Source organism: Polypterus senegalus, chromosome 2 (assembly GCF_016835505.1).
Source record: "Polypterus senegalus isolate Bchr_013 chromosome 2, ASM1683550v1, whole genome shotgun sequence".
In the NCBI taxonomy this organism is placed as follows: domain Eukaryota; kingdom Metazoa; phylum Chordata; class Cladistia; order Polypteriformes; family Polypteridae; genus Polypterus; species Polypterus senegalus.
In genome coordinates this window covers 312430202-312445104 of record NC_053155.1, presented here as the reverse complement: position 1 = coordinate 312445104, position 14903 = coordinate 312430202, and the positions used below count along the sequence as shown (strand labels likewise).

General features: G+C 41.7%; 1 protein-coding gene across 2 annotated transcripts in view; it reads left to right on the top strand.

The window, feature by feature from the left end:
• Positions 1-14903, top strand: part of myo16 (myosin XVI) — a 743507-nt gene that overhangs the window by 581308 nt on the left and 147296 nt on the right. For both annotated transcript variants that reach the window (XM_039745919.1, XM_039745918.1), the window contains exon 26: positions 3880-3960. In XM_039745919.1, the coding sequence (XP_039601853.1) occupies positions 3880-3960 (81 nt within the window). The remainder of the gene's footprint in view (positions 1-3879; positions 3961-14903) is intronic.

The window sequence follows — 14903 nt, the reverse complement described above, 5'->3', positions numbered from 1 at the left end:
TGCTCCTCTGTCTGGCGATGATCCTGTTCAGTGGATTCTTCATGATTGACAGGAGTTTGCTTAATGGCTGTCGCTCTGCCACAGATGTTAAACTGTCCAGCTTTATTCCTTCAATAGACCCTGCCTTCTTAACAAGTTTGTCCAGGTGTGAGGTGTCCTTCTTCTTTATGCTGCCTCCCCAGCACACCACCGCGTAGGAGAGGGCGCTCGCCACAACCGTCTGGTAGAACACCTGCAGCATCTTATTGCAGATATTGAAGGACACCAGCCTTCTAATGAAGTATAGTCGGCTCTGACCTTTCTTGCACAGAGCATCAGTATTGGCAGTCCAGTCCAATTTATCATCCAGCTGCACTCCCAGGTATTTATAGGTCTGTACCCTCTGCACAGTCACCTCTGATGATCACGGGGTCCATGAGAGGCCTGGTCCTCCTAAAATCCACCACCAGCTCCTTGGTTCTGCTGGTGTTCAGTTGTAGGTGGTTTGAGTCGCACCATTTAACAAAGTCCTTGATTAGGTTCCTATACTCCTCCTCCTGCCCACTCCTGATACAGCCCACGATAGCAGTGTCATCAGTGAACTTTTGCACGTGGCAGGACTCCAAGTCGTATTGGAAGTCTGATGTATGTTGGCTCAACAGGACCGGAGCAAGTACAGTCCCTTGCGGCGCTCCTGTGTTGCCAACCACAATGTCAGATCTGCAGTTACCGAGACGCACATACTGAGGTCTGTCTGTAAGATAGTCCATGATCCATGCCACCAGGTGTGAGTCTACACCCATCTCAGTCAGCTTGTCTCTAAGGAACAGAGGTTGGATGGTGTTGAAGGTGCTAGAGAAGTCCAGAAACACAATTCTTACAGCACCACTGCCTCTGTCCATGTGGGAGAGAGATCGGTGTAGCATATTGATGATGGCATCCTCCACTCCCACCTTCTCCTGGTATGCAGAGGGTCGAGGGCGTAGCAGACCTGTGGCCTCAGGTGGTGAAGCAGCCGCCACTCCATGGTCTTCATCACATGTGACGTCAGAGCCACAGGCCGGAAGTCATTCAGCTCACTAGGACGTGATACCTTTGGGACTCGGGTGATACAAGATGTTTTCCAAAGCCCCGGGACTCTTCCCTGTTCCAGGCAAGCTGCATTCTCTGACATGTTTTACCAGCACAGCCAGTTCATCGATCTTATTTGGTAGTGAGTTCGCATTTCCAAGGATCACAGAAGGCACCGACGGTTTATAACGCCATTTTCTCGCAAGCTGCTTGGCTTTTATCTTATCTTTTATCTTTGCGCCGGCTCAGCTGCCCCGATATCGTCTTCTTACCTCGTCAGGTAAATAGGGAACCACACCGGCATGAGCATTTCTTCTCAGTGCTTTAAGTTGACTACTTGAATAGGCGATTCTCTGCGTGAAAAAATCCATGTCAAGTAATAAAATAATAAAAAGTGTCCAGGGAGCAATTCCACATAAAAGAAAGTGGTAGAAGTGATCAGTGAAATAGAGAAAAATTGAGAAAGACAAGGTAAAAAGATAAAGTCATACACAGAGCTGCTGGAATGACTGCACCAGAAATTAAAAATAGCCTGTTTTTGTCTATTCACCTTAATTACAAAAGACGCCATGAACTTTTGCATTTGGTGAACTCCTTCTCAAGTAGTCCGCTTTTGTTCAGGCTGCCAGTCAGTGTGACAATCTGAGTGGTCCAATCGTTCGAGGGGTCATGTGACTGAACAGGTGCAGTGTGGGCCACTCACATCATGTCTCTCTCTCTCTCTCTCTTTCATTTGCTTACTCGGTTTCTCTGTCTCACAGTTTGTGGCCCTCCAGACACCACGGCCCCCTGGGAAAGTTTCCAGCAGCCCTGATGGTCAGTCACAATCACACTTCCATTCCACTATTTCTTATTTACAGGGTAACAATTCTCACTTTTTTTTTGCCTCAGCTACGTGAGGTAACTCAGGGACATTCATTTATTTATTTAAGAGTTTCTTCTTTTCATCTACCAAAGCTGAAGGAGCCTAAGGGAGAACAGGAAGGTGTTCCAATCTTCACTGTTACTGGAGCTCATGGGGTGAGTTCTGTCAGAAATCACTTGAGAAATGAACTTCAGAGAAAACCCCCAAAGGCGGGACGCATCGAGCCAACTCTAGCTGCCGACACTTGGCCTGCGATGACTTGTAGCACTTCCCGAGGCCTGCTCCTGCTCCTACTCTTCATCCTCGTGTTTCTTTGAGCCTGTCTTTGTAAAACAACTTCTCTGAGAACCGGCTGCTTCGGTTCCTTGAAGGTAGACCCGACTGCAAGATAACAATTGCCATGAAGCCATTTGAAAACTAACATTTTCTGCACTCATTTTTTCCTCCATAAATTCTGGGACCATTCGAGGTGAACTGTGGCCTCCTGCTCTCCTTTAACTGTAATGTGGTCCAGTCCGTCCACACGTTTAGCTCCATTTCCTGGTTTGGTGGTCTGACAAATCACAATTAAAAAAAAAAACTTTCAGTAGGTTACTAAACCTGCAACCAGTATTATAGGGAAGACCTGATAGTTGTGTGCTGGAGGATGATGGAAAACAAACTGGAAGTTGTCTCAGTTAATGGTGGACACCCAATACATGCAGCAGTCACCTTCAGTTGGTCTGGCAGGACAGTCGCTTGAAAGACCAACACAAACCGCTCCAGAAGATCCATCCTGTCTGAGGGTCATACCTAAAAACAGGAGACGTAATGACGCTTTACACAAATAGAACTAATAGAATTGTGTATGTCCCAAGGGTGAAGTAGCAAAAGTAAATAAATTAATAAATGCATTCATATTTATTTATAAAGATTCTATGTTGCCTTTTCTGTTTCTACCTGGGGTTTTGCAGTTTTTCCCCCTCTTGTGGGCATTTGAGTAATGTTGGCACGTTGTGTGCTTAAGAACTCTCTAGTTCACAACAATCAATGCAAACGGTCCACTTATCGGCATGTAACACGACAAGGCGCTCTCCTTCTTGCATAAACCCCACGTTATAAATAATTTCAGAAAACCAAATTGATCTATTGATCTGTCTGCCAGAGGCAGGGATCTTCATTGTCAAAGTGAATGTTGCCTTAAGAATAAACTTCAAATTTGCTCATTATAAAGTGTTAAATAGAAGAGTGAAGGAGGTGGGGGGTTCCATTGTTGAACAACGAGTGAAAATTCATTTGTGATTAAGCCAAACTGTTGGAAAATTTGAATATAACAAAAGATACTGTACTGTTACTTTCTATGTGCCTCTGATATGGTTATCTTTCTTTCTTTCTTTCTTTCTTTCTTTCTTTCTTTCTTTCTTTCTTTCTTTCTTTCTTTCTTTCTTTCTTTCTTTCTTTCTATTTATCTATCTCTTATATAGTGCCTTTCATTTTTATCTATCTATCTATCTATCTATCTATCTATCTATCTATCTATCTATTATATAGTACCTTTCATTTCTCTCTATCTATCTATCTATCTATCTATCTATCTATCTATCTATCTATCTATCTATCTATCTATCTATCTATCTATCTATCTATCTATCTATCTATCTATCTATCTATCTATCTATCTATCATATAGTGCCTTTCATATCCTTCTGTGTATTTACCTGTAATCTTTTATAGTGCCATTCATTTCTGTCTGCCTGAGCAGATGATCTCCTACAAGCATTTATCTGATTTATTTATTTTCTGCTTATTTGCTTTTGATTTACAATATTGTGTACCTTTTTGATAAGTCCACTCTGCAGGACTTTAATTTTTTCATCCTTTTCATTTTTTTGTGTAACCCAGGTGCCAAGATGAAGATTTTCAGAACAGGAGAGGCAAATCGAGATGATGGCTATACTAATGACTTTTTGTTTTTTTGTTGATAGCTACTGAAAAAGAAAGGTGCGTCCTCCTTCCTTCAGCGACTGGAGCGTTGTGGTCCAGTGACTGTTGCTGTGCAGCTCAGGGTGAGTCTTCAATCTCGAGTATCTTGTGTATGTTGAACCAACGGAGGCGGGGCCACCAGACACAGTATGTAGCTGGGCGACGCCCCCCCAGCACTCGAAATGGAGAAGCAGCTTCAGAATTCCTGGTTTTGGATTTTCTGGTTCTTGATGTGTGTGGATACCATGAGTTTGACCCCGGCTATGATTAAGTAAGCGGTTTTGGTTTGTGTTGTTGGCTTGTTCACTTTTTGTTTTTATCTTCTGGCAAAATTATTATTTTTTATTTTTGTGCTTCTGTTCTGTCTTGGTAGTGTAATATTTTACTCTTCTTTCCCCTTTTGTGTTATTAATATGTAGCCTTTGTCAGAATGCCTCAAATCCCACATACTTACCACTGTTTATAAGGTATGTTAGTATATAACTTCTCCCCAATTTCCCTCCTACATCTATAACCTCAGGCAATTAGATGTAGTAAAAGACAAGCAGGCATTAAGTTACACTTTAAACAATGCATTATTGATAATATTCATAAATAATAACAATATGCAAAGTATGTTTGAATACTGGCAACCATACAGCCTGATAAATGCTGATGTGTAGTTTCAGGTGGCACACAGACTTGTTGGTTACTTAAAATGTCTCTAAGTTAAGGCCTCATTTGAGGTCAGCCTTCTTCAGAACAGGCCGTATGCTTGTCTCAATATGGCTGCCAAGCTGTGCTCCTCATTGCGTTGTTCTTTTCAGTTCATGGTGTGAGATGGTCTTTATCAGTTTGTTAAGAGAGGGAGAGTGAGGAAGTGAGCAAATTTATAGGTTTTCTGTCCAACCCCTAGAGCCAATAAGACATTATGGTACTTAAAGGCTTCTGATACTAGACAATTCCAAACAGCCACACTTCAGACCAATGGGGAGATAGAACATCTTCACACCTGCAGCCCAAACCATATGTTAAGGTAAAGCTTGGCAGTTAGGCAGCCTGGCTTTCCTGTGAGAATCATTTACCAAACTTGTTTGAGGCGCTTCCCCCCAACTCTGTCGTAATATTCAAAGAGACTCCGTCCTAAAGGGGGGAAAGGGGTCCGTAAACCATTAAACCATTACTGTTATTATCTATAATGTAACACTAATATTACATGTGCTTTGTACCGTCCTGGTCTTCCCCTCGCTTGTTCAGATATTATATGATATGTAGACTTGAAAAGCCTCAGCCCTGTTTTTTAGGCCTGTGTAGGCCAGAGCCTGTCTTTTGAAATGTTAACGCTGGGCTGTCTAGGGTGAGGCCTCCTAGGTGGAGCCCCACTGTTCTTGCTTGTAGTCATTGTGGTGTTTGTAACTTTTTCACCTTTTTGTGGGTGGGATGGTCTAAGACTTTGCTGTTTGGATTCTTTACACTTTAAACGCGCGGTGCTGATTTAGTGAGTCTTTAGTCCCTTTCAATATTTTCACATTTTTTCCTCTGTTGGAGGAAAAATGTTTGAACTGACCTTTTCCTCATCAAGCAACACTCAATTTCCCAGCAAAAACGGTTTTAGTAATTTTTCCAGATTTATCTATACTAATAAAAGGCAACACCCTCACTCACTCACTCACTCACTCACTCACTCACTCACTCACTGACTCACTCACTGACTCATCACTAATTCTCCAACTTCCCGTGTGGGTGGAAGGCTGAAATTTGGCAGGTTCATTCCTTACAGCTTCCTTACAAAAGTTGGGCAGGTTTTATATCGAAATTCTACGCGTAATGGTCATAACTGGAAGCAGTTTTTCTCCATTTACTGTAATGGAGATGAGCTTCAACGCCGTGGGGGCGGAGTTTCGTGTGACATCATCACGCCTCCCACGTAATCACGCAGTACATAGAAAACCAGGAAGACCTCAAAAAAGCGCTGAAGAAAACATGCATTATATAATTGAGAAGGCAGCGAAACAATAAGAAGCGAGCGAGTGACATATACAACCATATTCATGACTTCTGCTACTTCAGAAACGAAGCACGATGTAAACCTACACTTTAAATTAAGTTCATAGACACGCTGCCGCTGGCGTTTGTAATTTAGTGCCTGCCCATATAAGGCCGTCCGTCCGCGGCAATCCAATAGCAAACTGCCACTAAATATTCACGGGTGAAGGACTGTGCTTATGCAGAGGAAGATGAGATGGTCAGGGTGGTGTTTGGTACAAACTCAGCGAAACTGCGAGAGAAAGTTTTAAGTGCCAGGACTAAGGTAACATTAAATAAAGCTATGGACATAGCACGAGATGGCACCAGCACAGCTGGGAACCTTCGATGCATGTACACCGAGTGGCTCACGTGAACTGGCGCAGTGCACAGATAAAAGCAACAGTTCCAAAGGCTGAACAAAACCAATTACACAATTGAAAAGGCAGCAAAAAATATGAAGCATCTGATAAGCATATTCATAAATGCAGCTACTGCGGAAACAAAGCACACGGTGGAAAAAGTCAATGTCCGCTAAAGGAAGACAGTGTAAAAAACCGTGCATGCAGTGTGTCAGGTCTCAGATAAAGAAGAAGGCGAGCTGTTTATTGATGCAGTAAGAAACGAATCGATGAATGAAACCTGTCATCTTTACAGCGATTGACAAACACGGAATGTAACTTGAACACAACACATCCTACAAATACGAACCTGATTGAAAGAAATAATGATAATCAAATCCTTGATGACAGCAACACTCAGTAACACTCACAAAACAAATACTGTATATTGACAGTCATGTTACGTTATTTTTAAAATGTTCCCTTTTCTTTTCATAGCTTTTTAACACACTACTTCTCGCTGCGATACGCGTGTATATATATATATATATATATATATATATATATATATATATATATATATATATATATATATATATATGTGTATATATATATATATATATATATATATATATATATATGTATATATATAACCCGATCTACATACTCGAATAATGGATACTTTATTAGCCATCAATGATTGTTTTGGTAAAGCCATACTCAGTGTATTCATTAGATGAACAGTAAAAAGTAAGAGCGAGGAAGGATGACTTATTGAGGCATGCAGGCTGTAGTGCGCGTCAACTCTATCTGAATTGCGCGATCACATTTGAAAAAATATATCTTTTCAAGTTGTATTTAGTCCATATGTGTCAAACTCAAGGGCCGCGGGCCACATCCGCCCGGCGTGTAATTATATCCGACCCAGCGACATCATTTTATATACTGTATTATTGTTATTAAAGCCCGGGTATATGAAGCGCTGGTAACACAATAAACTACAGATCCCATAATGCAGTGCTTCAGCTGCCTTGCCGAACACTTACCGAGTTAATCAAGTTATTGCGAAGCTAGCTCACACGATGCTGAAGAGAAAAGTTGATTCTGAAAATAGAGCCTTTAAAAACCGATGGGAGGCTGAGTATATGTTTACTGAACCCGTGTGTCTCATTTGTGGAGCTAATGTGGCTGTAATTACAGAATTTAATCTAAGACGGCACTATGAGACAAAACATCAGGTTAACCTGAATGCAATGCAGAAGATACAGAAAGCAGCATAATTAAATAAGAATCTGACACTTCAGCGGACGTTTTAACCCGTGCACAATCACAAAGTGATTTCAAGTGAAGCTGCTTTTATGGGAGACACAAATGCACCAGTGCACCTTGCCTCACTTTCCCTGTTGCCAAGTAATGTTAAACCAAGTCGTCACTACGGTGTTCCCAAATCGCACTTTGCTGATAAACTGAGCGCACTGAGTTTGCACGGCGCTTTGGTGACTTTGAAGAACAAAAAAAGTCCGTCTACATGCGGCTCGAACCTTGTGCATGTTTGGTAGCACATATCTGTGTGAGAAGCTCTTCTCAGTGATAAAGACTAACAAAACAGCACACAGGATGAGCACCTGCAATCCATCCTGAGAATCTCCACAACACAGAACCTCACAGCAAACAGAAACGAACTTGTGGCCAAAAAAAGATGCCAGGCGTCCAGCTCTAAAATGACATATGAGCAAAGACAACTGAATGATTTGATTTGTTATTGCTGAAAGGAACACATTTTATTTATATTTCTAGGTTTTGTTATGCAGCATGTTCATATTTGAATTTGTATCATTTTGACAGGATATATTTTTATGGAGAGCAAAATCTTTTGGGATATTTAAAATCTAAGTTTATTTTTATATAAAATTACATAAGAGTAAAGAAATGTGAATGTTTGTTCTTTTAACGTTTACTTTATTTCTAACTTGTATAATTTAGACAGGATAAATTTTTATGGAGAGCAAAATATTATAAGTTGTTTAAGGTTTGAGTTGATTTATTCACGAATAATATTCCTGTCTGTTTTTACCATTCCTACCAAAGATATTTCTGTTGACTAAATAAAAATTCCTTCTATTTAAAATTTAAATAGAACTTGAACAAATACGATAGTTCATAATATCCACGCAGACTTGCACGTAAGAGCGGGAGTTATCCGTTTTAACAAGCAGCGTATTGCACTGATACGAAATAGCTGTGTGTGTATATATGTAGATATATATATGTATATATATATATGTGTATATGTATAGATATGTATATATATATATATGTTTATGTATGTGTGTGTAAATATATATATATATATATGACAACAACACTCATCACTCACAACAGTGACAAAACAATTACATTGACAATCATGTTACGTTATTTTCAAAATGTTTCCTTTTCTTTTTCATTGCTTCTTTAACACACTACTTCTCCGCTGCGAAGCGTGGGTATTTTGCTAGTTAAAACTAAAATAAAAAATGAAAGTGAAATGTCATGCTGACACAAGTATTCAGACCCTTTACTCAGCCCCTTTGGCAGCAATTCCCACTTGGAATTGACACAACAGCTGGATTTGGTGATTTTTGTGCCATTCTTCTTTTTAGATCCCCTCCAGCTCTTTCCGGTTGGATGGACAGCCATTTTCAGGTGTCTTCTGAGATGTCTGATTGGTTTCAGGTTCAGGCTCTGACTGGGCCACTCAAAGACATTCCATAAGTTGTTCCCAAGTGACTCCTGTGTTGTTCGTGGTTTATCCTTTTGGAAAGGGAATACCCAGCGCCATCAGTTGCCCAGTATGGTCTGAGAAGGTTTTTGTTAAGGATATCTGTGGACTTGCTGCACGGTGGTGCAGCGGGTAGCGCTGCTGCCTCGCAGTTAGGAGACCTGGGTTCGCTTCCCGGGTCCTTCCTGCGTGGAGTTTGCATGTTCTCCCCGTGTCTGCTTCAGTTTCCTCCCACAATCCAAAGACTTGCAGGTTAGGTGCATTGGTGATCCTAAATTGTCCCTAGTATGTGTGTGTGTGTGTCCAGCAGTGGGCTGGTGCCCTGACTGGGGTTTGTTTCCTGCCTTGTGCCCTGTGTTGGCTGGGATTGGCTCCCATGACCCTGTAGTTAGGATGTAGCGGGTTGGATAATGGATGGATGGATATCTGTGGACTTAGCTCAGTTCAGCTTTCCCTCAACCCTGACTAAACTCCCAGTCCCTGATGCCACAACCATGCTTCACTGTTGGAATGTATTGTTCGGATTTCCTCTGGATGCGATTTTTAGAATTGAGGACAAAGAGTTCCATGTTGTTGAGAAATCTTCTTTTTTATTTTTTAGTCTGCCAGTCCATTAGGTGTATTTTGGCAAACTCCAGAACAGAACTTCACATGTTGTCTGGCCACTGTGCTCAGTGTTGAAATGATGGATGTTCTTCTGGAAGATTCCTCCATCTCCACAGAGATTATCTGGAGCTCTGCCAGAGTGACCATCAGGTTCGTGGTCACCTCTCTCATGGTCACCAGGTCCTTCTGCTGCTACAGCAGCCTAAGTTAATATTGTTATTAGACTGTTTGGTACATTCCTGGGGTGGCACGGTGGCGCAGTGAGTAGCGCTGCTGCCTCGCAGTTTTCATGGAGACGTCTACATTGTTTATGGTAACAAAGCCTGTTTGTGGTCATGTGGGCATGGCCTGTGACGTCACCTTACTGCTATTATAAAAGAGCTTTTGGATAATTAAAATCAATCAGCATAGGTATGTGCCTTTGTCATAGTTAAGGAAAGTCTCTTTACTTATCGCTAGACTTCTGCTCTTTATTTTTTTATCTATGATATTTTACTTGGGGCAGCACGGTGGCACAGTGGTAGAACTGCTGCCTCGCAGTAAGGAGACTTGGGTTCACTTCCCGGGTCCTCCCTGTGTGGAGTTTGCGTGTTCTCCCCGTGTCTGCGTGGGTTTCCTCCCACAGTCCAAAGACATGCAGGTTAGGTGCATTGGCGATCCTAAATTGTACCTAGTGTGTGTGTGGGTGTGTGTGCCCTGCGGTGGGCTGGCACCCTGCCCGGAGTTTGTTTCCTGCCTTGAGCCCTGTGTTGGCTGGGATTGGCTCTGGCAGAACCCCATGACCCTTTAGTTTGGATAAGGTAGGTTGGATGATGGATGGTACATTCCTATCAACCCATCCTATTTAATTTAAGTCATATTGGTATGTCCCTAGCTCCCTTTTTGCTACTCGCCAGTCATTGCTTTACCTTCTGCCATATTGTATTTAGGTTAAGGAAATTTAAGTTGTCAATGGTTTTCACGTCCTAATACTTTGTATGACTTCTTGCCAGAAACGTACATTAAGTATACAGAGTCTCAGCCTTGACTTTCTTCTGAGATAGCTTATCTGTCCAAGTTCACTACAACCAATGGGACGACACACACCCTGTACGGTCTGGATCTTGTGAGAGAAGGCTCGCTAATATGGCGTTCGGGACGGAATAGCCCTTCTTACCCAATTGCTTGGTTTGTCTGACACGAGGAAGAGTTGTGGTTGTTCTAAGCTTCTTCCACTTAAGAATGATGGAGGCCACTTTTTTCTCTTGGGAACCTTCAGTGCTGCACAATTTTTTTGTTGGTCAGATTTTGAACATTAGAACCATAGAGACGAGAGCAAGCCATTGAGCCCAACAAAGCTCGCTATCCACTTCATTCTGCTAAAAACACATCAAGTTGAGTTTTGAAAGTCCTTGAAGTCCTACCTGTCGACCACACTACCTGGTCGCTTATTCCATGTGTCTGTGGTTCTCTGTGTGAAGGAAACTTCCTAATGTTTGTGTGAAATTTACCGTTAACACGTTTTCAACTGTGTCCCTGTGATCTTCATGTCTCGATCCACTGGACTAATTCCCTTCATAATGTTAAACATTTCAATTTGGTTTCCTCTTCATCTCCTGTAAAGGCTCAGCTCTTTTAATCGTTCCTCATAACTCATCCCCTGTAGCCCTGAATCAGCCTAGTCGCTCTTCTCTGGACCATTTCTAGTGCTGCTGTGTCCTTTTTGTAGCCTGGAGACCCAAACTGCCCACAATACTCCAGATGAGGCCTCACCAGTGTGTTATAAAGACTGAGCAGAACCTCCTGTGACTTGTACTCCACACGTCAAGGCGCTATATAACCTGACACTCTGTTAGCCTTCTTAATGGCTTCTGAACACTGTCTGAAAGTCGATAGATTAGAGTCCACTACGACTCCTATTTCTTTCTCATAAGGTGGACTCTCAGTTTTCTGACCTCCCATTGTGTATTCAAACCTCACATTTTTACTTCCGATGTGTAATTCTTTACATTTACTGACATTAAATTTCACCTGGCACAAATCTACCTAAGCCTGTCTGCTGTCCAAGTCTGTCTGTGATGATTCAATGGATTCTCAATGATCTGCTAGTCCACCTATCTTGGTATCATCTGCAAACTTAACCAGCTTGTTCTTCATATTCCTAAATCTAAATCATTTATAGATATTAACAATAGCAGTGGCCGCTGCACTGACCCCTGCTGGTCACCACTCTTAACTTCACCCAATTCTGATGAGGTTCCTCACACCATCACCCTCAGCTTCTCATGTCTGAGCCAATTCTCCATCCATTGACACGCACTCTTCTTTTAGTTTGATGCCCACCCTCTCATGTGGCACCTTATCAAATGCTTTCTGAAAGCCAAGATAAGTAATCTCATCTGCTCCACTTTGATCCTTTTGTTGCCTCCTCATTGAATTCCAGCATGTTAGTGAAACACGACCTCCTTCTTCTGAACCCATGCTGACCGTTCCTAATAACTCCTGTCCTTGCCATGTGCTGCTCAATATTTTCCTTAATAATTCCTTCTATTAATTTTCCTGTTATGGACATTTTAAGCTTACTGGCCTGTAGTTGCTTGGATCTCCTCTGTCACCCATTTTGTATAATGGGATAATATTTGCCATTTTCCAGTCCTTTGGAATCTCACCAGTGTGCAGTGACTTCCTCAAAATATGCGTTAAGGCAGCGGTTCTCAAACTGTGGGGCGTGCCCTCCTGTGGGGGCGCTGAAGCTGTACAAGGGGGGCGTCGAATAAATGAACAAGACATCAAAATTAATTTTTTACATTTTTATTTCAAATTTAAATTTGCATGTATATAGTATTTTCAATCCAGAAAGTTCAAGATGTATCGGTATCTGTCGCGAACAGTAGATCAGGTGATAATGCGGCGCGACTGCACCACATTGGCAGCGTAGCCAATATTGTCAAATTGAGTTAAATCATTTACAGCATATTGGGTTATTTTCAGCGGTATAATATTTGTCGGACGAAAATACGTTTGTCTCGCGCAGATTGACTTCATCGGTGTCCTCGTTTAGATTTTTAAAAATGAAAACATATTTAATCATTTCTTTACATAAAAAAATAATGAAATAAGAATAAATAATGTATTCTTTGTTTTTGAGATTAGAATTACTACCAAAAACCACACAAGGCATTTTAACAGTTATTAAAGCACTTTACAAAAAAAGAAATTGCAAATATTTCATCGAAGTTAGCCGAACGCATGCAAATCTTATGGAAGTAAAAATGATAGGATACCGCGACACCGCACGAGTATCATACCTTTATTAGTTGTATCATGGGTTATTCTCATCTATCTTATATTATGCAGGGAGTGCAGAATTATTCCAGGTAGAAAAGAGGGGGCGCGAAATACAAAAGTTGGAGAACTGCTGCGTTAAGGGTTTATATCTGTACTCACCAGCCTCCTTAAGAACTTGAGGATAAATATTATCCGGTCCTGGTGATTTGTTTGATTTCAACTTATTTAAACTCAGCAGCTCTTCTCCCTCTACAATTTCCAAATCCTTCAGTACAGTAATCCCTCGCTACTTCGCGGTTCACTTTTCGCGGATTCACGACTTCGCGGGTTTTTAAATAGAGTAGCAGTATTTCCTAGTCTAAGAACAACAAAACAAGTTCGGTGACTAAGTGCGTTGTAACACGGGCTGTGATTGGTACATGGGAGGGAGACGACAAATCACAGCTTCCCGCTTTCTAATCGGGCCCGTGATTGGTGCTTTGACTGATGCCCAGATCCCACAGCATCTCCCCTTGTCTGTCTGTCGCGGCCATTCCGCTTCAAGCTTTCTCGCCGAGCGGTTTACTTCACACTGTACTGTTTGTGATTTTTTTGTGGTTTCTTTGTGTTGAACTTCGCTTCAATTTTCACCTCCTGCAATGGCTCCCAGACGTGCTCCTTCTTCCAAGGCTGGTGCTGAGCCGCCTGAAGAGACGTAAAATACAGTCATCGGCTGCGCAGTAAAGTAAAAGTCATTTTAAAGTTTACTGCACAGCATATTCATCACCATCGTCACGTCATATATAGCTATGTGTACTTCGCTATACAGTAACTTTAAACTTATCTACCGATTTCATATTGCTTAACAGTTGTCCCTGTTATTAATAGAGTAAAGGGTGGGTTTAAAAACGTCCAAATACACGTTAAATCTATACTAATAAAAGGCAAAGCCCTCACTCACTGACTCATCACTAATTCTCCAACTTCCCGTGTAGGTAGAAGGCTGAAATTTGGCAGGCTCATTCCTTACAGCTTACTTACAAAAGTTGGGCAGGTTTCATTTCGAAATTCTACGCCTAATGGTCATAACTGGAAGGTATTTTTCTCCATTAACTGTAATGGAGTTGAGCTGGAATGACGTGGGGGGGCGGAGTTTCGTGTGACATCATCACGCCTCTCACGTAATCATGTGAACTGACTGTCAGCGCAGTGCGTAGAAAACCAGGAAGACCTCCAAAAGCGCTTAAGAAAACATGCATTATATAATTGAGAAGGCAGCGAAACAATAAGAAGCGAGCGAGTGACATATACTACCATATTCATGACTGCTGCTACCTCGAAAAGAAAGCACGGTGTAAACCTAAACTTTAAATTAAGTTCATAGACAGGCTACCGCTGGCGTTTCACATGCCCACAGGTAATGCGGGATACAAGTTTAATGAGAGGACGGGATATAAACGAGAGTTTTGATCACTTTGTAACTAAGTTAAAATTGTAGGTGAAGGGGTGTGCTTATGCAAATTCGAGAGACTGTGTTTGTGGGGATTGACAGTTAAAGGCGGGTGGGGAGTCGTCATCATCTCCCTCCCATTCATCTCATTTGGCTCTGAGCTGAGCTCCGCGGCTAACGCCGTCTTCCGAAGCAACTTCGTCAGACTGCCACCAAATACTCACAGAAAAATCCACAAGTTAATACACACGCTGTCTCTAGAGTTTCTCCACACTGAATCCTCCAGGCACTACTTACAAAAGGTCACATTGACAATCGTGTTACGTTATTTTTAAAATCTTTCCTTTTCTTAGCACAAGCACAGCTGAGAAGCTTCGATGCATGTGCTCCATAACGCGTTAAAAAATAATGCATTTAATCACACTTTGCATTACAAGCAAAGGGAGCTTTTGTCAATGCATGATTTCCTGGTACACCGATTACATTGATCAGCGCATCCCGATTCATTTTACCCTCGCACCACCTTAGTTTGAGAAGAAGTATGAAAAATATGAGGTTAACACAGAAAAACAGATCACCAATTCAAGCTTTATGAATAATCGATTCGCCATCAATAAT